This window comes from Lithobates pipiens, unplaced genomic scaffold, assembly GCF_037356315.1.
Source record: "Lithobates pipiens isolate NorthernLeopardFrog02 unplaced genomic scaffold, aLitPip1_a1.2 Scaffold_19, whole genome shotgun sequence".
NCBI lineage: Eukaryota > Metazoa > Chordata > Amphibia > Anura > Ranidae > Lithobates > Lithobates pipiens.
This window is the reverse complement of record NW_027507764.1, coordinates 275,523,514-275,547,452: the sequence shown is the minus strand read 5'-3', so window position 1 is coordinate 275,547,452 and position 23,939 is coordinate 275,523,514. Positions and strand designations below refer to the sequence as shown.

Below are 23,939 nucleotides of genomic sequence, written 5' to 3'. Positions count from 1 at the left end.
CCTTCTCAGGACAAGAGCCCATAATTAGGCAGTATATCCACATGAGGTAGCAAGCAATGCCTTAAAGTCAATGATTTGGCAGCTTGGCAGTCTTTCCCCAGGACATCCCTTGATTATTAAAGTACCTCTGAGTCCCTATTTATATGGTATGACCTGCAGGGGGTGGTTACCTTCTGAAAATAGAAGGAAAACCTGGCCAGCAGCGTTAACCCTTCTTTCTCAGGCACCACCAGTTCAACAGGTCAACCTAAGGACACAGTTATGCATTGTAACAATTTGCAACAAAGTTGACCTGGGTAAAAATACACAAAACATTTTTTTTTAACACTTTAGAACCTTCTTAGAAGCATGTGCATACATGAGGGTCAACTCCCTGGGTTATGAAAATTTATCTGACCAATCCCATCCCTGATGAATGTTTGGAAGTGTTTTAACAGAACTATTTTTCTTCTGGGGCTCCTTTCTGTGAGGGTGCCTGTGTAAAGGATTGTTACATGGCCTTGCCTCTGTTTGAGGCGTGTGTTGAAGAACAAAGAATACGCACTTTAGTTAGAACTATTTCCTAAAGAAAGGCAGGCTGAAAAAGATTCTTCTTTCTGAATAGTGTGGTAAAAGAGCTGGTTTGAAGCTGTCTGGACGTCGTAAGGAAGGTCCATTCTCCATGCAATAGGATATCTTTGACTGCTTCTAAATGGATAAAAAGTTGTACTTTTGCAGCTAAAAAAATACTGCTCTTACAAGGTCATAGATCTGTGCTTCACTACTTCCAGCATTTATCACGAGGCCACCTTTAAAGGGCCAGCTGCCATTTCAAAAAAACTGTTCTTGATTTTTGAGGTTTTCTTTGAATATCCCACACCCATAAACCCTGTCGCTTTTTCTTTTTGATGAGCCTAACAATAGATAGTTAAAAGACTAAAGTGACTTGTACCCAATGTATTTTTTGATCAGCCGCACACTAAGAACCAGACTCCGAAATTCGAAATGCTAGACCTCTAAGTTGCCTGGGGGGGCATCACATACCATTGCTCAGGGGTGCTTAATTTTTGGCAACCAATGTGGGGCTTAATGAGATTTTTTGTTTGTTTTGTTAGACATAGCAATTAAACAGAGAAGTGTGACTTTTGTCTTGGTACTGTGGGGTAAGTGTTTCAGTGGGCTGTCTTATTTAGAAAATACAAGAACTATTGCAGAGTTGTTTATTTTCCATGCAGAAACATGGCCTTTTCCATGATTGAAAGTTTACTGGCAATTGTCGTTTTAGCCAGGAATCTCAGAGTCTTTCTGCTGCAAAATTGTGGCACCAGAACTGTGAATAAGGTCAGAAGACTCAGAAACATTGATGTCTGGCAATCTGCCACTGACCCACGTGGAGGGAGCCAAGAGTGGAAGGTATATTATGGCTTCTTAAGGTATTCTGCAATGCCAGGATTTACTAGCTGCTGCAATGGATCTTTACACTTTTTCTTAAATGTACTTACTTACAACCTTTTACACTGCATTTATATGTATGTATGTATGTGTGTATATATATATATATATGCTAACCACTACAGCACTGTGCTGCCCTGAATCTATATATATATATATATATATATATATATATATATATATATATATATATATATATATATATATATATATGTGTGTATGTATGGATAGATAGATAGATAGATAGATAGGTGTCACATTTTTGCTGAATATTAAAAAGACAACATTTTCATAGACAATATGGAACTTTATGAAACATGAATCAATAGTAATTGAAAAGCATATAATGTCACCACTTACCTATGACTCTATATACAGAGATAAAAAGCAATGTCAAAAGTATAAAAGCTGTATTCCACACCCAAATGTTTGGATCAACAGCAGATATTCCCAGAAACATGAAAACAATAGTTTCAGCTCCACTTGCCAACATCTTCATAGTATATCTCACAGTAGTAGCAGATTGTTCAGAAATATTGGCTTTTACATATTTTTGGCAAAAAATTCCACAAAATGTAATCCTGAGATAGAAAAGAAGTTTTTGTTAAGGATACTGAATTTATGGCTAGATCAATGGTATTTTCTGTATTTTATAAATATGTACTTAGCCAAAAAAGTGAAAACGAATGCAGTAAACACATCTAAGGATCAATAAGCTGTAATATAAGGTTTACTTTACAGTAGCACCTCCTAACATTTGAGTTTAAGAGCTAAAGCAAAGCAAAAAGCAAAACAAATGCAAAAAACTCTTAAACTCAACTCCATAAAAGCCTGTGTCAATGTACACATAGGCTTTTAGCAGAGTTTAGGAGCTGCTGTGGATAGCCGAGCTTCAACCTCCTGAATCTTCCAAGAAGAATCTTGTTCAGGATAGGAACATTTTGACCACTGACTGCAGGAAAACCGCAAAACGTGGCAAAAACTGTGTCAAATAGATTTTGCCACGTTTTTTGCATTTTCCCTGTGGCCGCAGTATATAACTGCCAAGCATACATGAAGCCTACAGAATTTTATTTTTTTGGGGGGGGGGGGGGGGGTAAGATATCTTATAACTGTAATTTCATGTTTACTATGTAAAATAGGTTCTTCAGAAATCAGGTATAAAACTTGTGGTCTAGACTTGCTGGTCCTTCTCAACTGAAATAAATATACCCCCGAATATGATATTCGCCACTATGGAATTTATGGTCACATAAAATGAAACAGTGAACTTTTATTGCATTATTGGAATTGTTACATTGGGGGATAATTGTACTTTAAAACACATTAACATTCTGAATATTTCTAGGGTCAACAAGCAACTTTCCAAATATCAATTTCTACCTCTATTTTTTCTTTCCATGTGCTTTGAAAGCAGTTACCACAGGTCCAGCCCAGAGAAATCCTTGTTTTGTTTACATTCAGTCTGTCTGCAATCTGTATTGATCAACAACAGTGTAATAAAGAGTGAGGCTGCTGGTTTCAGTGTCTTCAGTACTAGGAACCATGAGTGATCATTTCTAATCAGCACTGCACTAAGTAATAACTAAGGCCCGTTCACACCTGGGAGTTTTGGGATTGCGGTAGAATTAATGTAATTCTGACCATGATCTCAAAACATACTACAATTGCAAATGCAGGTTCAAGTGCATGATTTTCAATGGCACCTAAAATGTGGTGCAGTTTCTCAGTGATTGTTGTGCAATTTATCCAGCGGCAATCTCTTCATGTGAAATTTGTTAACCAAAAGGCAAGAGTTGCTTTTGGCTGACAAGATTCACGAGCTACGATGTGCTGTGATTGCTGTGTGATAAATCATGTGACAATTGCGGGAAAAACCACATTGCTTTTTTAGATGCCATGGAAAATACTGGCATTTTGCGTTTTGTGATTGTAGTGTGTTTTGAGATCGCAGGCAGAATTACAGAGATTCTGTCACAATCCCAAAACACCCAGGTGTGAACAGGGCCTAAAGGAACAGTTAAACTCCTCAGAAAATGACCTACATATGTTTGTTTAAGCCCCCATATCCCTATTCCTCTGATTCAGAGCATGGATTTCTAAAGGGGTTGTGATTCCTAGCAATCTATGGCAAGCCTGCAAGCTATGTCTCCTGCAGCTTGTTCCAGTCTCTAAGCCCCTGTACACACGGTCGGAGATTTCGACAACCAAATCCGTCGGATTTTGTCCGTTGGATCTTGTCCGAAACTGTTGCATACACACGGTCGGACAAAGTTGTCAAAAAATTCGATCTTTCAGAACGTGATGACGTAATTTCGTTACGATGGGACTACATTCAGGCTAGTAGCCAATAGCTTTGATGTAGGAATTTGATCTGAGCATGCGTGGCACTTGGTCCGATCAAAATTCTCTACACATGATCGGAGTATGTCCGTTCGGACCAGTTTGTCGGAAAATATTTCCAACAAGTTGGAAAATTGGGTCCGACGGATATTCGGATGGAATCAGTCCGATGCATGCCACACACAGTCGGATTATCCGACAACACGGTCCGATAGGACACATTCCGACGGATTCTCCGACCGTGTGTACAAGGGCTAATAACTCCTATAGCATGCCTGCAGCTTCTGACCATCTGCTGCTGCATGTCTGTAGCCTCTTAAGCTGGGTACACGCGGTCTGAATATTGGAAGGAATTCAGATGGAACCAGCCAATATTTGGACCATGTCTACAGCTGTCCTTCTGACAGAAGCCCAGCCTGCTGGGTTGAACAAAAAAAAAAAACAATTTGTGCACCAGGTATTTCAGCTTTCTGCATCAAGTAAATTGATTACTTCTGATCTATTGTTTAAAACATTGAATGCTGAATACTTACGCAAGGATTGCAGAAAGGGAAAGCATCTCTGATGTGAGATAAGACAGATATGAAATGACAAAAACAAATCCAGGTTCAATTATCCTCACATGTTTGGTAAATCGAGTAACCAAGCTCAGAATGTATGCAAATATGATTCCAACTATCGTTCCCCCAATGCTTACGACAAAAAAAGATACTGAAACAAAGAATACAAATATTTCAAACAAGAATAGTTGCAGAACCAACGTTTAAAATACAGTCTTGCAGTATAGACATATACTGGTTCAGATGCAGTAAAGGTTCATTATAATGTGGTATAGGGTTGGTATAGGTGTAGTCTAGGTTTGGAATAAGTTCTGTGGTCAAAGCATACACTTTTACACTGTTGTTTTTTTTTTTCAAAATTGTTTGAATTTTTTTGTTTATAGCACAAAAAATAAAAACTGCAGAGGTAATCAAATACCACCAAAAGGGAGCCCTATTTGTGGGGAAAAAAGGACATCTATTTTACATGGGTACAGCACTGCACGACTGCGTAATTGTCAGTTAAATCGACACAGTACCGGATCGCAAACAATGACCTGGTCAGGAAGTGGATAAAACCTTTTGAAGGTTAATAGGGGTAGGCTAGAAATAATTGACATAGTGTGGAAATTAATATAATGATTTTATATTTGGACCATAAATACACTTTAAATCACAGTAATTGATTCACTTGCAGCGAGTATTTGATGAATGTTACATTTACTGCTTTAAAAGTATGATCATTACTAGTTGTATACCGGTGCCTATGTTTTTTTTTCCAAAAAACTCACAATAAAGCCATTCCTTCAATAAAAATATTGTTTCTTGATCATACATCACAGGACACAGGAGCTTCATTACATAGTGGGTTATATAGGCACCTCTGGTGATTGGACACTGGTTAACCCCAATTAAGGAGAATTACCCCTCCCATATGGGAGGCACCTCCGTTTTTTCGCCAGTGTCTATGGTGGTTGGTCACGTAAAACTTTAGCTCTGTGAAGGTCCCTGTGGGGGCCTAAGGGCTACAACAAACCGGATCCATACCTCGGGCCGATATTTGACTCCCAAGATGGTATGGTACCCGGGCCTCGTCAGCCGAAGAAACGAGGTTTGGCCTGTAAGTCCTCTCCTATTGGAAGACTGGGCTCTGGGAAAACCAGACTTGGTGTACTGTTTATACAGAGCGCACAAAAGTTTCTGGCAGAGTCTTTTACATGGTCCAGGTAGGAGGCTCTTCCGAGAAAGAGCCCCAGATAAACCTGAAGGTTGGCTAACACTGTCCGCCGTGATGGGTGAAGGCTGGAATTTGTCTGTTTCAGCAATTCCTGCGGCGGGGACAGGTAAGGGAAGTTAATGCTATATATATAATTATATGATGGATTTCTTCATTGTGAGTAGTTGTATGTCTTACCTGGTTTCCACCACTAGAGGGAGTAAGAGCAGCCTGATGCATACTTACATGCCTTTCAGTACACACGCTCAGTGAAGCCTGGTTCTCCAGCTGTCTCACGTCTCCACTACAGTCCCTGCCACAAACAAGGTAACACAGGGGTCCCACGTAGTCTGGGGGTCCCATGCAGCTCCGGTGGAGTTCTCCTTTCCCCCCCAGGTCCCCCGGTCCTCGTGCACGCGCGTGCACGCGTGCCAGGCGCGTTCCCGGTCTAATGGAGGGGGGGTGTGGTTGTGAGCCGTGCAGGTCAGTGTGCACGGCGCTGTGCTGCGGAGGCGCCAGGCGGCAGATTTAAAAAGCCCAGAGTGTCAGGGGGCTTTAAGTGGAGACACAGGAGCTGTGGGCAGTAAGCATCCAAGGGGATTGGATCCAGGCAAACCTTAGACACCTACTCAGCATCAGGTTGTGCAGTTTACGCATATATATTTATTGTGAGACTTTAAGCACAACAGTGATTGCACTTGTACTAGTACCTCTGCTTTGTAGCTTAGGACTATGTCTCCTCGTAAGAGGGTCTCAGGGGGAGGTAGCAAAGGCACTGGTAAATCACCGCCTAGGTCCAGGGGTTCTAAAAGGCCTGTAAGTTACAATCCCCCCCGCAAGACTGGAGCCAGCCTCTCAAGACGAGTCAGTGCCCCTGTCAGGTTTTGCAGCCTCTCCTAATGTCCCAGCCCCGGTTTATGTCACTGAGGACTCCCTTAGGGCTACATTGGAGGGTTTTGAAGGGAGAATAATGAATTTTATTTCTGCTTCCCTGAAAGATAGCAGGAAAAGGGGTAGATCCCCTCCCTCTGCTGAAATTCCTCTCTCAGATGATTCTTCTGAAAATGAGGAGAGATCCCTGTCTTGGGACAGGGATTATGAGCAGTCGGATGAATCAGAGGAAGAGGAGAGAGTCCCCTCCTCCCAGGCGCTCAGAAAATAGGTGCAGTATTATACTGAATTGGTGCGTTCCACATTCAGAATGCCTGCTGCTGAAGTCGCTACGTCCTCTGTTTCTTCCCTGGGAGTCAGGAAAGCCCCACAGACTGCCTATTCCTTTCCAATTCATCCCTTAATGGATGAATTGTATAAGGATTGGGGACATCCCGATAAACTGTTGCTCCTCCTAAAAGGTTTTCTATGCATTATCCTCTGGAGGAGAGTTTCACCAAGAAGTGGGGGGTCCCATCTGTTGATGCGGCTGTTTCTTGCATGAATAAAAACCTGACTTGTCCCTTGGATAATGCGCAGGTATTTAAAGATCCAACTGATAAGAAGCTGGAAACCTTATTAAAAGCCTCCTTTTCCATGACTAGCGCTGTAGTGCAACCTACAGTCGCAGCCGTGGGGTTGTGCCAGTTCCTCAAGGAACAGGTTAAGCAGATGCTTGGGCTCCTTCCCAGCGAGGAAGTAGAGAAGTATGCAGAAATGGCTCATATTCTGTGTTTCATGATTGATGCGATTTTGGATTCTGTCCAACAAGCATTACGTTTGTCCCTCATGTTGGTACACATGCGAAGGGCCCTATGGCTAAAGAATTGGGCAGCTGAGCTGTCATGCAAGAAGAGAACGTTTGTTTGGAGAAGAATTAGAAACATTTCAGGGGGTAAATCTACTCTCCTTCCAGTCAAAAGGAGCAAGCTTCCTTCATTCAGACGTGCTCTCTCTCCCGGAGCATCAAGCTCTAAGCAGTGGCGACGGCCTTCTCAACCCTCCTCTACAGGAAAGGCTCAGGGCCGAGCCCAGGGGCAGAAAAAGACTTGGGGGCGAAAGCCTGCCAAGCAGAGCCCAAAAGCTTCCTTGTGAAGGGGCGCCCCCGCTCGGCCGAGTGGGGGAAAGGCTCCTGCAGTTTGCGGGAGCCTGGCGGGAAGAGATCCGGGACAAGTGGGTGATCTCTTCGGTATCTCTGGGCTACAGGCTAGAGCAGTGATGGCGAACCTTGGCACCCCAGATGTTTTGGAACTACATTTCCCATCATGCTCATGCACTCTGCAGTGTGGTTGAGCATCATGGGAAATGTAGTTCCAAAACATCTGGGGTGCCAAGGTTCGCCATCACTGGGCTAGAGTTTCAGGAGATTCCACCTTCTCGCTTTCTAAGGTCAAGGATCCCCAGGGATCCAGTGAAGCAAAAACTGTTATTTCTGGCCTTAAATCACTTACTATCCCAGGGGGTGATAGTAGAAGTGGACCCAAACGAACAGGGTTCAGGGTTTTACTCAAATCTCTTCACCGTTCCGAAGCCAAATGGAAGTGTCAGACCTATCCTAGATCTGAAGGATCTGAACCGTTTTTTACGCATCCGGTCCTTCCGAATGCAGTCAATCCGCACTGTGGTCTGCAAGGGGGAGAGTTTATGGCATCAATAGATATCAAGGATGCATATCTCCATGTGCCAATTTTTCCCGCACACCAAAAATTTCTAAGGTTCGAGGTAGAGCGCCACATTTTCAATTTGTGGCCTTGCCGTTCGGGCTTGCTACGGCCCCTCGAGTCTTCACAAAGATTCTGGACCCTCTCTTGGCAAACCTAAGAGCTCAGGGTATAGCCGTCATGGTTTATCTAGACGATTTGCTTCTCATGGAGAAAACAGTAGAGTTCCTGAACCACAGCGTCACCAGAACGCTAGAACACCTGGAACGCCTAGGTTGGCTCATAAACCTAGAAAAGTCGTCCCTACAGCCTGCCACCAGGTTGGAATACCTGGGTATGATCATCGACACCGCTCAGGGCAAGGTGTTTCTTCCAAGGCCTTGGCCATTGGGGATCTGGTGCGCCTAATTCTGGGCAGGAGATCTTCCCCCATTCGTTTGTGCATGAGACTGTTAGGGAAAATGGTTGCCTCCTTCAAGGCCGTCCCATTGGTCCAGTTCCACTCAAGGTCTCTGCAAAGATGCATCCTTGCGGCTTGGAACAGGAAGCCCCAATCCTTGGATCTTCCTATGCGTCTATCCCCAGGGACACGCAGGAGTCTCATCTGGTGGTTACAAACCAAGAATTTGCTGAAGGGCAAAACTTTTCTTCCTCTTTCATGGAAGATTATCATGACAGATGCCAGCCTGACAGGCTGGGGAACAGTGTTGGAGGAGACGTGCTTGCAAGGGAAATGGTCTGCGATTGAGAGGCTATTGCCCATAAATGTCCTGGAGATCCGGGCAGTTTATATGGCTCTCATAAAGTGGTCTTACAGACTACGAGGTCTCCCTGTTTGGGTTCAGTCCGACAATGCCACAGCAGTGGCCTATATCAATCACCAGGGCGGTACCAGGGGTCTGGTGGCCCAAAAAGAGGTGAATCGCATACTTGTCTGGGCAGAAAAGCATGTTCCGTGTCTTTCTGCAGTCTTCATTCCAGGAGTGGAAAATTGGCATTTTCTGAGCCGCCAGCAGTTGTGCCCAGGAGAATGGGCTCTGCACCCCGACATGTTTCGGAACATATGTCACAGGTGGGGTACTCCAGACGTAGGTCTGTTTGCATCCAGGTTCAACAGGAAACTGGACAATTTTGTGTCAAGGACAAGAGATACACTTGCTCAGGGGTCAGATGCTCTGACAGTTCCCTGGGATCAGTACAATCTGATCTATGCCTTCCCCCCGAGCCCGCTTCTGTCGCGGTTCCTGGGAAGAGTCAAGAGGGAGGCAAAATTGGTCCTTTTGGTGGCCCCGGCTTGGCCCAGGCGACCGTGGTATGCAGAGATCATGAAGTTGGCAGTAGGCAGGCCATGGATCCTCCCTCTCCTACCAGATCTGCTCTCACAGGGTCCAATTTACCATCCTGCTTTACGCAGTCTGAATTTCACGGTTTGGCTGCTGAGACCCACATTCTGAGAGACCGTGGCCTTTCGGGGCCAGTCCTTTCTACTCTGATCAATGCCAGAAAGCCGGCCTCCAGGCTTATTTATTACAAAATCTGAGGGGCATATGTTTCCTGGTGTGAACTCAGGAAATGGCATCCTAGAAAGTATGTCATTAGCAGGATCTTGGCCTTTCTCCAGTCAGGCCTAGAAATGAATTTGGCCATAAGCACTATCAAGGTGCAGATTTCGGCCCTGTCAGTGTTTTTTCAGAAGCCACTTGCATCGCATTCCCTGGTGCGGGCTTTCATCCAGGGGGCCATGCGGATAAGACCGCCAGTCAAACCTCCGGTATGCCCTGGGGATCTAAATTTGGTTCTCTCGGCTTTGCAGGGGCAACCATTTAAACCTTTGCATCTGGTTTCATTAGTTCTCCTGACTAAAAAATTGGTCTTCTTGGTAGCCATATCTACGGCTAGAAGAGTATCAGAGCTAGCAGCTCTTTCCAGCAAGGAGCCATATCTAATTATTCATAAGGACCGGGTGGTCATGCGTCCCATCAGGTCCTTTCTACCTAAGGTGGTTTCGGGATTCCATTTGAATCAAGACGTAATCCTACCATCCTTTTTTCTGGACCCACAGTCCGCAGAAGAAGAATCTTTGCACACTTTGGATGTGGTTAGAGCAATCAGTATATATCTTCAAGCAACTGCTCAGATAAGGAAAACTAATTGCTTGTTTATTTTGCCGGAAGGCCCTAGGAAGGGCCAGGTGGCGTCAAAATCCACTCTCTCAAGGTGGATTAGACAGGTTATTTCTCAGGCCTATAGTATAGAGGGGAAGATTCCTCCTTTTCAAGTGAAAGTGCACTCTACTAGGGCTGTAAGTGCTTCTTGGGCAGTGCATCACCAGACCTCCCTGGCTCAGATCTGTAAGGCTGCAACTTGGTCATCAGTTCACACATTCACCAGATTCTATCAGGTGGATGTCAGAGGGCAAGAGGATATCGCCTTCGGGCGCAGTGTACTGCAGGCTGCAGTTTTTCCTCCGGTCCCTGGCGGTCTATAATTATGATCTGTGTCTCCCTCCCCTCAATCTGAGCATTGCTTTGGGACATCCCACTATGTAATGAAGCTCCTGTGTCCTGTGATGTATGATCAAGAAAATTGGATTTTTATATACAGCTTACCTGTAAAATCCTTTTCTTGAGAGTACATCACGGAACACAGGGCTCCCGCCCCTCTTGGGTTTTACGTGGTTTCTTATTGCTTTGCTACAAAACTGAGGTGCCTCCCATATGGGAGGGGTTATATAGGGGAGGAATTCTCCTTAATTGGGGTTAACCAGTGTCCAATCACCAGAGGTGCCTATATAACCCACTATGTAATGAAGCTCCTGTGTCCCGTGATGTACTCTCAAGAAAAGGATTTTACAGGTAAACTGTATATAAAAATCCCATTTTATTTTACTTAGGACATTTACTTTGTGTCTTTCAACTTTTCCATACCCCTTTCACTCTATTATTATATGAAAACAAACTATAAATAGAAAAATGTTTTGGTCCAAATCACTTGCTGACACCCAAAAAAGGTAGGCACCTCATCCCCTGCTATATATAAATTTAGTGAAACCAGGGAAGGGAGAAAAGGGGGGAAAAAAGAAAAAAAGGGGGATTTTTCAGCGGTGCTAGATATAATGCAAATTAGACAGAAAATACTAAAAAGTTCATAATAATTTATTGATGTACATTAAAAAAACACCATAACATCGCATATAATACACAGGAATAGAGAAAACAGTATACGCATTGCTAGTCGTCAAGATGAATCCCAGATGACAGGCTGACAGCACTTGTTCCCAACATGTTTCGCAATGAGCTTCCTCAGGGGAAGTGTGCGATTAACAATAAATTTAATAAAGAATTAATTAATATACATCAGACAAAGTGTGTTACAAAAAGCAAATTAACATATGATGAAAAAATACATATAATGACCCCAGTGTGTGAAATCTAAAAAATGGCGCTTACCGCCTATCGCCAAGCAGGCCGCATACCGGGAATCAATGAAGATGGAAGAGAAGTTGCAATCACCAGGCCAAAATCAAAAAGCCACCAAGCCTAGTGGAGGGCATAGATGGGGGTAAGCCAGTGCTAGGAGAGGTAAGTAAATAGGGATAAATGGAACATAGCAATGTAGCAAAAAATGCAAAACATAGAATCCTAAGAGACTACACAGATTAAAGTAAAATATTAATGTTTAATCAATGAGAAAATAACCTCAATTATATGAGGAAAAAAGGGCAAGAGCCTCCATAAGGAAATACATTGAGGCGCTAAAAGAATCCTATCATAAAAGGAAAATAATTATATTTAGAATGTAAAATAACAGATGAAATAAAGGGGATACATGAGTATAGGTAGATACAATGCTGGGAAATGAATAAATAAAAAAAAAACAAAAAAAAACAGAAGATCAGTGAAGGTAAAAGTATACTTACACCTATTGTAGTAGTTGAAATAAAAACAAACAAAGGTGTGTAGACTTATAAGGGGCTGTTCGCGGGGTATGAATAAATTGGCCAAAAAAGTGTGCGGCCAGCAGACAGGTTGGTGCACCAGATACGCTGCCCCTGGAGACAATAGCTTCCTTTCTCTCTCAGTTGCAATACTTTTGCTGTCCCTTAGGAAGCTATTGTCTCCAGGGGCAGCGTATCTGTCTCTTAGGAATCTATGTTTTGCATTTTTTGCTACATTGCTATGTTCCATTTATCCCTATTTACTTACCTCTCCTAGCACTGGCTTACCCCCATCTATGCCCTCCACTAGGCTTGGTGGCTTTTTGAATTTGGCCTGGTGATTGCAACTTCTCTTCCATCTTCATTGATTCCCAGTATGCGGCCTGCTTGGCGATAGGCGGTAAGCGCCATTTTTTAGATTTCACACACTGGGGTCATTATATGTATTTTTTCATCATATGTTAATTTGCTTTTTGTAACACAGTTTGTCTGATGTATATTAATTAATTCTTTATTAAATTTATTGTTAGTCGCACATTTCCCCTGAGGAAGCTCATTGCGAAACATGTTGGGAACAAGTGCTGTCAGCCTGTCATCTGGGATTCCTCTTGACGACTAGCAATGCGTATACTGTTTTCTATATTCCTGTGTATTATATGTGATGTTATGGTGTTTTTTAATGTACATCAATAAATTATTATGAACTTTTTAGTATTTTCTGTCTAATTTGCATTATATCTAGCACCGCTGAAAAATCCCCCTTTTTTTCTTTTTTCCCCCCTTTTCTCCCTTCCCTGGTTTTACTAAAACTATAAATAGTCTGCAATAGTTTTACACATAGCACTTGCCTACATAAAAAAGAAAAAAAAATGTACATTGTCAGCTTAAAATAAAAATTAAAAAAACATAAGCAGGATATTTATTAAAGAGTGTGCCAAACAGCCTTAAATGTTGATTTTAGGTAGGTAAATGGTATAGCACTATAGTCAAGTCAACTGATGCATATTGATACTGCTAGATTTGGTTTGAGCATCTAAGTTTCAATGACCTCTGTCACAAATGGGTTGAAAAGAGGAAATCTAATATTTCATCAGTTAGCAAGAAATGTTGCAACATTATCTTCCCCATTTTTATTTTGCAAACTATGCTATTATGTCTGGACAATTGTATGGAAAACAAAAAAATTGGGACAAGTGTTTTTATTTGGATAGAAATCAATATTTTAAATAAACATGCATATGACTGATTGTTGCATCATCATGATTTGCGCAAGCATAAGAATGTAGCATTGTTTGGCTGTGGCTAGGAACAAGTGAGGTCAACTCTATGCTTTGTGTAATATCAAGCCCTCCTTTGTTTAAGTTGTAAAGCAAGACAAAGCAAGTACATAAAATGCTTAGTGAGTTACTCAATGTATTCAGTGGTATCTAGTGTACAGAGACTGGATTGATATCAAACAGGTTAATACTCATGAAGGATTATTTTCCAAACTCTGGTCAATTATAGCCTGCAGCTGACCAAGCGGAAAATTTGCAATAGAGTAGTTGAACAGAAGTCGAACAGTAGTCCTTGCTGAATTTCGATCCATATATGATCAACGTAAGGAACAAAACTCATGCTAGACATTGGATGGATTTAAGAAAAAAGTTTTTTTATTGATTTTGTTAACCATTTTAGCCCCGGATAATTTTGCACTGCGTCGCTTTAAAGTGGTTGTAAACCCTTACAAACCACTTTGACCTACAGGTAAGCCTAGATTAAGGCTTACCTGTAGGTCCAAGAAATATCTCCTAAACCTATACGGTTTAGGAGATATTTACCCAAAGACAGCCACCACTGTCTATGGCACATGCTCCGTAGACAGCGGCGCGCGGCGCACTGGGCAGGCCGCAGATCGCGGCGATATGGCGCGAGTGTCGGCCCTGTGCGCATGCGCGGGAGTGACATCATTGCGGCTCCGGTGAATCACAGCACCGGAGCAGCGAGACCCGGAAGTCGCTCCGGGATCCATGGCAGCGGCAAAGAGGAAGATGGAGGACCGCTTCGGGGGCTTCGTTCTCAGGTAAGTTATTCACAATGAGCTAGTATGCTATGCCTACTAGCTCATTATGCCTTTGCCTTGCAGGGTGTGTTTTTTATTTTTTTCCCTTTACTTCCTCTTTAACTGACAATTGGTCATTCATGCGACATGGCTCCCAAACAAAATTTAAGTTTTTTTTCCCCACAAATAGAGCTTTCTTTTGGTGGTATTTGATCAACTCTGCGGTTTTTATTTTTTGCGCTATAAACAAAAAAAGCGACAATTTTGAAAAACCACATTATTTTTTGCGTTTGCTATAATAAATATCCCCCAAAAATATATATAAAAAAAAAAATTTTTCCTCAGTTTAGGCCGATAGCCATTCTTCTACATATTTTTGGTAAAAAAAATCACAATAAGCGTTATTGATTGGTTTGTGCAAAAGTTATAGCATCTACAAAATAGGGGATAGTTTTATGGCCTTTTTATAAATTTTTTTTTTTTTTACTAGTAATGGCGGTGGTCATTGATTTTTATCATGACTGCGACATTATGGTGGACATGTCGGACAATTTTGGGGAGATTTTGGGACCATTCACATTTATACAGCGATCAATGCAATTAGAATTGCATTGATTACTGTTTAAATGTGACTGGCACTGTAGGGGTTAAGTGTGTCCTAGGGATGTGTTCTAACTGTAAGGGGGATGGGCTAGCTGTGACACATCACTGATCATAGCGCCCGATCACAGGGGGCTATGATCAGTGACACTGTCACAAGGTAGAACGGGGAGATGCTTGTTTACATTAGCATCTCCTCATTCTTCCTCTCTGTGAGACGATTGCGGGTATCCCCATGGACATCGAGTCCGCGGGACCCGTGACCCAACTCATGGAGTTCCCGATGCACACACAATGGCACGGTGGCAAATTCAAAGGGACATACAGGTACGCCCATTTGCCCAGCCATGCCATTCTGCCAACATGCATTGGCATGCGCCGGTCGGGAACCAGTTAAATAGAAAAACATAGAACATACAGTACATCGGTGACCACACAACAAAGTCGCCACCTTGAGATTGAGGGCCATACAAATAAAGGGCCATCTAAAATAACAGAGACTAACTATATACAGTGCCTTGCAAAAGCATTCACCCCCTTGGCATTTGTGTTTTGTTACCTCACAGCCTGGAATTAACATGGATTGTTTGAGGATTTGCATCATTTCATTTACAGAACATGCCCACAACTTTGAAGATTTTTTTGTTATTGTGAATAGTGATGGCCGAACGGTTCGCCCGGCGGTCGTTTCGCGGCGAATTTCCGACTTTCGCCGTCCGCGGGTTCGAACGCCTTTTTCCGTCGTTCGCCCCGGCGGACTTACGTGTTTAATGTATACAAGAACTTTAACCTTTCGTGACACGTTTATCATGTGTTACAGGACAACCAATTGAGACATGACAGCTCATGGACACTTGGACATTCCCCCTAACCTATAAATACACCCGATCCGGTGGCCATTTTACATTCTTTCTTCTGTCACTGTAGGGAAAGGATCCTGTGTGGAGTAGGGACAGAGAAAACGCTAGCTATTTGGTACACAAAAGTTCTTTTCAGGACTGGTATAGGTGTTAGGTCAGCAGCCTGAGTTTCTTTTGTCAGTTTAGATAAAGGGACAGAGCGCTGTATGCTGCTATTTTAGGGACAGCTCAGCCAGATTAGTCTTTCTTCATCATCATCATCATCATCATCATTAGCTGTTACTATCAGGTCCACAAAAGAGCTGTTCCAGCTAATCGTTCCAGCCTACTCTTTTTTGCCAATTTGTATAGGGACAGGCAGGAAGCAGTGTGTCAGGCAGTGAGGATAATTTTAAAGACTTGCTGTTACTATTAGTTCCACAAAGGTTCTTTTCAGGACTGGTATCAGTGGTACGGTAATAGGCTTGTACACGTATAATATTCTTTCTTCCAAATATAGAAAGAATATTATACTTGACTGCTGCCCTTCTGCTGCAGTCTGCTAATCATTCACAACTCACTTGTTCCACAAAGCTCTTTATCAGGACTGGTAACTTGGTCTGTCTAGGGTGCTACGGTACATAGGCTTGGGTGCGGTACAGTCTGCTGTTCTGTAAGGACCGCTATCGGTCCACAATACATAGGGTTGCCGTGCACTACTGCTGACCGCTGCCCTATACTGCAGCAGTCCTTCATTGGTATAGGGACTGACGTACAGTCTGCTAATCACTAACACACAACCTGCTTGGTCCACAAAAGTTCTTATAAGGACTGGTAACTTGGTATAGGGTGCTACGGTACATAGGCCTGAGTGCGTTACAGTCTGCTGTTCTGTAAGGACCGCTATCGGTCCACAATACATAGGGTTGCCGTGCACTACTGCTGACCGCTGCCCTATACTGCAGCAGTCCTTCAGCGGTATAGGGACTGACGCACAGTCTGCTAAACACTAACACACAACCTGCTTGGTCCACAAAAGTTTTTATAAGGACTGGTAACTTGGTATAGGGTGCTACGGTACATAGGCCTGAGTGCAGTACAGTCTGCTGTTCTGTAAGGACCGCTATCGGTCCACAATACATAGGGTTGCCGTGCACTACTGCTGACCGCTGCCCTATACTGCAGCAGTCCTTCATTGGTATAGGGACTGACGTACAGTCTGCTAATCACTAACACACAACCTGCTTGGTCCACAAAAGTTCTTATAAGGACTGGTAACTTGGTATAGGGTGCTACGGTACATAGGCCTGAGTGCGTTACAGTCTGCTGTTCTGTAAGGACCGCTATCGGTCCACAATACATAGGGTTGACGTGCACCACTGCTGACCGCTGCCCTATACTGCAGCAGTCCTTCAGCGGTATAGGGACTGACGTACAGTCTGCTAAACACTAATACACAACCTGCTTGGTCCACAAAAGTTCTTATAAGGACTGGTAACTTGGTATAGGGTGCTACGGTACATAGGCTTGAGTGCGGTACAGTCTGCTGTTCTGTAAGGACCGCTATCGGTCCACAATAGATAGGGTTGACGTGCACCACTGCTGACCGCTGCCCTATACTGCAGCAGTCCTTCAGCGGTATAGGGACTGACGCACAGTCTGCTAAACACTAACACACAACCTGCTTGGTCCACAAAAGTTTTTATAAGGACTGGTAACTTGGTATAGGGTGCTACGGTACATAGGCCTGAGTGCGTTACAGTCTGCTGTTCTGTAAGGACCGCTATCGGTCCACAATACATAGGGTTGCCGTGCACTACTGCTGACCGCTGCCCTATACTGCAGCAGTCCTTCATTGGTATAGGGACTGACGTACAGTCTGCTAATCACTAACACACAACCTGCTTGGTCCACAAAAGTTCTTATAAGGACTGGTAACTTGGTATAGGGTGCTACGGTACATAGGCCTGAGTGCGTTACAGTCTGCTGTTCTGTAAGGACCGCTATCGGTCCACAATACATAGGGTTGACGTGCACCACTGCTGACCGCTGCCCTATACTGCAGCAGTCCTTCAGCGGTATAGGGACTGACGTACAGTCTGCTAAACACTAATACACAACCTGCTTGGTCCACAAAAGTTCTTATAAGGACTGGTAACTTGGTATAGGGTGCTACGGTACATAGGCTTGAGTGCGGTACAGTCTGCTGTTCTGTAAGGACCGCTATCGGTCCACAATACATAGGGTTGCCGTGCACTACTGCTGACCGCTGCCCTATACTGCAGCAGTCCTTCATTGGTATAGGGACTGACGTACAGTCTGCTAATCACTAACACACAACCTGCTTGTTCCACAAAAGTTCTTATAAGGACTGGTAACTTGGTATAGGGTGCTACGGTACATAGGCTTGAGTGCGGTACAGTCTGCTGTTCTGTAAGGACCGCTATCGGTCCACAATAGATAGGGTTGACGTGCACCACTGCTGACCGCTGCCCTATACTGCAGCAGTCCTTCAGCGGTATAGGGACTGACGTACAGTCTGCTAAACACTAATACACAACCTGCTTGGTCCACAAAAGTTCTTATAAGGACTGGTAACTTGGTATAGGGTGCTACGGTACATAGGCTTGAGTGCGGTACAGTCTGCTGTTCTGTAAGGACCGCTATCGGTCCACAATAGATAGGGTTGACGTGCACCACTGCTGACCGCTGCCCTATACTGCAGCAGTCCTTCAGCGGTATAGGGACTGACGTACAGTCTGCTAAACACTAATACACAACCTGCTTGGTCCACAAAAGTTCTTATAAGGACTGGTAACTTGGTATAGGGTGCTACGGTACATAGGCTTGAGTGCGGTACAGTCTGCTGTTCTGTAAGGACCGCTATCGGTCCACAATACATAGGGTTGCCGTGCACTACTGCTGACCGCTGCCCTATACTGCAGCAGTCCTTCATTGGTATAGGGACTGACGTACAGTCTGCTAATCACTAACACACAACCTGCTTGTTCCACAAAAGTTCTTATAAGGACTGGTAACTTGGTATAGGGTGCTACGGTACATAGGCTTGAGTGCGGTACAGTCTGCTGTTCTGTAAGGACCGCTATCGGTCCACAATAGATAGGGTTGACGTGCACCACTGCTGACCGCTGCCCTATACTGCAGCAGTCCTTCAGCGGTATAGGGACTGACGTACAGTCTGCTAAACACTAATACACAACCTGCTTGGTCCACAAAAGTTCTTATAAGGACTGGTAACTTGGTATAGGGTGCTACGGTACATAGGCTTGAGTGCGGTACAGTCTGCTGTTCTGTAAGGACCGCTATCGGTCCACAATAGATAGGGTTGACGTGCACCACTGCTGACCGCTGCCCTATACTGCAGCAGTCCTTCAGCGGTATAGGGACTGACGTACAGTCTGCTAAACACTAATACACAACCTGCTTGGTCCACAAAAGTTCTTATAAGGACTGGTAACTTGGTATAGGGTGCTACGGTACATAGGCTTGAGTGCGGTACAGTCTGCTGTTCTGTAAGGACCGCTATAGGTCCACAATAGATAGGGTTGACGTGCACCACTGCTGACCGCTCACCTATACTGCAGCAGTCCTTCAGCGGTATAGGGACTAAGAGTTTTGTCACAGGGTCATTTAAAAAATGACATGCAGAGGAAGAGGCAGGCCCTTCCGCAGGGGTGGTAGGGGTAGGGCAGGAGCAACAGGCTTGAGCCAAAGTGGGAAGTTGCAGAAGGTGCGTTCAATTACTTTAAAGGATGCACCAGACTTGGTTGAGTGGCTCGCTCAGCCTTACTCTTCTGCACCCTCCTCATCCTCTCGATCTGCACCCTCTTCTTCACTCTCTGCTATGTGCACCCCCAAAGACACTACCACCAACAACACGACCACCACCACCACCACCACATACCTTCCGCTTGAGTCACTGGAATTATTTTCCGATCCATATCAAGAGGACATTTCTGATGCGCAGCCACTCTTGGTATTGGATCAGGAAGAGGAGGTAGCAACAAGCGCTACTCAGCAGTCTGACGCCAGTACCCAGATCAGCCCAAGGAGGAGGTTGGTCCCCGGTGTTGCTGCCTACTCTACTTATAGCGGTGGGGAAGGTGACGTTGATGATGACGTGTCTAGTGATGTCACGTGGGTGCCCACAAGAGAGGAAGAGGAGGGGAGTTCAGAGGGAGATATGGACCAGCAGATAGGGAGGAGAAGCAGCAATGACTTACATTGCACAGCAGGGACAAAGCAGACTGCAAATGTATCAGGAGCGAGTCATCGACCATGTACGGTCACATCTGGCGCTCCCAGGACACCGGCACATGGCTCCGCAGTGTGGGCTTTTTTTAACGTGTCCGCTGCTGACAATAGCGTTGCCATCTGCAATCTTTGCAGTCAACGCGTTAGTCGCGGTAAGCCCAATACTCACCTAGGGACGACCGCCTTAAGAAGGCACATGAGCAGCCATCACCGAGCCCAGTGGGAGCAACGGAACACACAAAGCCACACTGCAGGCTCTCACCGTCCAGCCTCGTCTTCTACTTCTCCTTCTCCTCTCTCCTCACAATTGTCCTCCACTCCACCTTCCATCACGCCAAGCTCACATTTTTCTGCAAAAAGGCAGGCTTCCGTGGGCCTAATGTTTGAGCGTAAAAAAATGATGACGCCGGATAACCCTCTTGCCCAACGGTTGGCGGCTGGCTTGTCAGAACTCATAGCCCGCCAACTACTGCCATATAAACTGGTGGACTCGGAGGCCTTTCGCAAATTTGTGGCCATTGGAACACCACAATGGAAGGTCCCAGGAAGGAAGTATTTCTCAGAGAAGGGCATCCCAGAGCTATATGGCCATGTTCAGCGGCAAGTGAATGTATCTCTGGCACACAGTGTCGGTGCCAAGATACATCTGACCACAGACACGTGGTCTAGCAAACACGGGCAGGGAAGGTATATCAGTTTTACTGCCCACTGGGTGAACCTTCTGACGGCCGTCAAGCATGTAACCCGTGGCACCCGTGTAGATTTGGTTTTACCGCCACGGATTGCATGCAGGCCTGACTCTTCTTCTCCTCCTCCTACTCCATCCTCCTCCCTCTCCTCCTCAGCTGCCTCCTCCTTTTCCGCTGCTAGCGTCTCTTCCACTGCACCGCCCAAGCTCCCCAGAACCTATTCCACATGCCAGGTGAGACGTTGCCATGCCGTGCTGCGTCTGTTGTGCCTGGAAGCAAAGAGCCACACTGGCCCGGCACTCCTTTCAGCTTTGCGTTCACAGGCAGATGAGTGGCTAACACCGCTCAATTTGACAGTTGGTAAAGTGGTGTGTGACAACGGTGCCAATCTGCTTAGCGCATTGAAACAGGGCAAAATCACGCACGTGCCGTGCATGGCACACGTCTTAAACTTGGTCGTGCAGCGATTCCTTGTCAAATACCCTGGGGTCCAGGACATCTTGCGGCAGGCAAGGAAAATCTCGGCCCATTTCAGAAGATCTTACACGGCCATGGCTCGCCTTGCTGACATTCAGCGGCGACACCATCTGCCGGTCAGACGTCTTATTTGCGATTGCCCGACGCGATGGAACTCAACCTTCTATATGCTTGATAGGCTGCTCCAGCAGAAACGTGCAGTTAACGTCTACCTGTATGAACTCTGCGAAAGAAACGGTTCTGGGGAGCTGGGTTTTTTTTCACCGCGCCAGTGGCTGCTCATGCGCGACACATGCAGACTTCTGCGGCCATTTGAGGAGATCACCAAACTGGTCAGTCGCAGCCATGGCGCCATCAGTGACATGGTACCTTATGCCTTCTTTCTGGAGCGTGCATTGCGTCGTGTCATTGATCAGGCTGTGGAGGAGCAGGAGCGGGAAGATGAGGAAGTCGCAATGCTGGATGAATTCCCAGGGGGGGCTACTCTATCTGAGACAAGTCAACAACAGGAGTCTGATGAGGAGTCAGAGGAGGATGGTGCCGGGGCGGATGAGCAGGAGCAAGAAGAGCATGCTTTAAACCTTTCTGGGATCCCTGTTGTGCGAGGATGGGGAGAGGAGAATGAAGAGGACGACATTATCCTGGATGATGAGCAGGAGCCAGGCCACCACACCGCTTCCACTTTAGTGCAAATGGGGGCCTTCATGCTCCAGTGTTTTAATAGGGACCCCCGTATAAAAAGCATGAGGGTCAAGGACCAGTACTGGGTGGCAACGTACTTAGACCCCCGGTACAAACACAAAATGGCGGAAATGTTACCGCCGTCGCAGAGGGCTGTCAGAATGCAGCACTTCCAGGCCTTGCTTCGAGAAATGCTGCATTCTGCTTTTGCGTGCGCTGGCAGAGGAGCAATTCCCACTCCCAGAGAAGGATTTGCGGGTACCAATCCAACAGCGCCTGCAAGAAGAGGCCGGTTTGAAGATGTGTTGGTGACTTCGGATATGAGGTCATTCTTTCAGCCGACCCATCGACAGGTGTCATCCGGATCCAGCATCAGGGAACGCCTAGACCGTCAGGTGTCCGACTACATTGGGTTAACGGCCGATGTGGACGCTCTGAGGAGTGATGAACCCCTAGACTACTGGGTGGGCAGGCTTGACCTCTGGCCAGAGCTTGCCCAATTTGCAATCGAACTGTTGGCTTGCCCCTCATCCAGTGTCCTGTCCGAAAGGACGTTCAGCGCAGCAGGGGGGATTGTGACCGATAAGCGTACTCGCCTAGCTCACCACAGTGTTAACTACCTCACATTTCTAAAAATGAATGAGGCATGGATCTCGGAGGAATTCAACACATGTGATCAGTAGACCATGTATATGTCTATAAACAATTTTTGGAATCAAGCACACAGACCTTCTTAATTCATTTGGCTCACTTCCCTGACCCAAAAAAGCACACCGTACTATATGCCCCTACCCTCCTCTTTGAAGAGGTTGAGCGGTGTCATATTTCTACTGGGGCTGCTTATTATGAGGGGTTCCCACCATCCCTGTGCTGTGCTGACTTCCTCCTGGGTGTTCTTATTATGAGGGGCTCCCACCATCCCTGTGCTGTGCTGACTTCCTCCTGGGGGTTCTTATTATGAGGGGATCACACCATCCCTGTGCTGTGCTGACTTCCTCCTGGGGCTGCTTACGGTGCTGCTGTCAGCGCTGTATGTCACGGAGCTGCTGTCAGCGCTGTATGTCACGGAGCTGCTGTCAGCGCTGTATGTCACGGAGCTGCTGTCAGCGCTGTATGTCACGGAGCTGCTGTCAGCGCTGTATGTCACGGAGCTGCTGTCAGCGCTGTATGTCACGGAGCTGCTGTCAGCGCTGTATGTCACGGAGCTGCTGTCAGCGCTGTATGTCACGGAGCTGCTGTCAGCGCTGTATGTCACGGAGCTGCTGTCAGCGCTGTATGTCACGGAGCTGCTGTCAGCGCTGTATGTCACGGAGCTGCTGTCAGCGCTGTATGTCACGGAGCTGCTGTCAGCGCTGTATGTCACGGTGCTGCTGTCAGCGCTGTATGTCACGGAGCTGCTGTCAGCGCTGTATGTCACGGAGCTGCTGTCAGTGCTGTATGTCACGGAGCTGCTGTCAGCGCTGTATGTCACGGAGCTGCTGTCAGCGCTGTATGTCACGGAGCTGCTGTCAGCGCTGTATGTCACGGTGCTGCTGTCAGCGCTGTATGTCACGGAGCTGCTGTCAGCGCTGTATGTCACGGAGCTGCTGTCAGCGCTGTATGTCACGGAGCTGCTGTCAGCGCTGTATGTCACGGAGCTGCTGTCAGCGCTGTATGTCACGGAGCTGCTGTCAGCGCTGTATGTCACGGTGCTGCTGTCAGCGCTGTATGTCACGGAGCTGCTGTCAGCGCTGTATGTCACGGAGCTGCTGTCAGTGCTGTATGTCACGGAGCTGCTGTCAGCGCTGTATGTCACGGAGCTGCTGTCAGCGCTGTATGTCACGGAGCTGCTGTCAGCGCTGTATGTCACGGTGCTGCTGTCAGCGCTGTATGTCACGGAGCTGCTGTCAGCGCTGTATGTCACGGAGCTGCTGTCAGCGCTGTATGTCACGGAGCTGCTGTCAGCGCTGTATGTCACGGAGCTGCTGTCAGCGCTGTATGTCACGGAGCTGCTGTCAGCGCTGTATGTCACGGTGCTGATGTCAGTGCTCTGTATTACGGTGCTGCTGTCAGTGCTCTGTATCTCCTGCACCCTCTTGTTTGCCTACCCTGGTCCCTGACCTTCCCTCTCCTCCATTGCCTTCATTAGCTCCATAGTCCTGAATTGTCAGAACAATTTCCCAAATAAAAAAAAAATGCTTGTAGTTATCGATCCCAAATTCACCTCATACATGTATTATGCTATTGTCCAGGTGGTGGGACTACGTGCTACCCCCTAATAATTACCCCGTGGCCGCAAAT

General features: G+C 45.8%; 1 protein-coding gene across 3 annotated transcripts in view; it reads right to left on the bottom strand.

The window, feature by feature from the left end:
- The window catches only part of SLC9A3 (solute carrier family 9 member A3), a 631,205-nt gene that overhangs the window by 211,029 nt on the left and 396,237 nt on the right, over positions 1–23,939 (bottom strand). For all 3 annotated transcript variants that reach the window (XM_077491947.1, XM_077491948.1, XM_077491949.1), the window contains exons 5-6: positions 4,308–4,485; positions 1,792–2,012 (exon numbers count right to left, since the gene is read on the bottom strand). In XM_077491947.1, the coding sequence (XP_077348073.1) occupies positions 1,792–2,012; positions 4,308–4,485 (399 nt within the window). The remainder of the gene's footprint in view (positions 1–1,791; positions 2,013–4,307; positions 4,486–23,939) is intronic.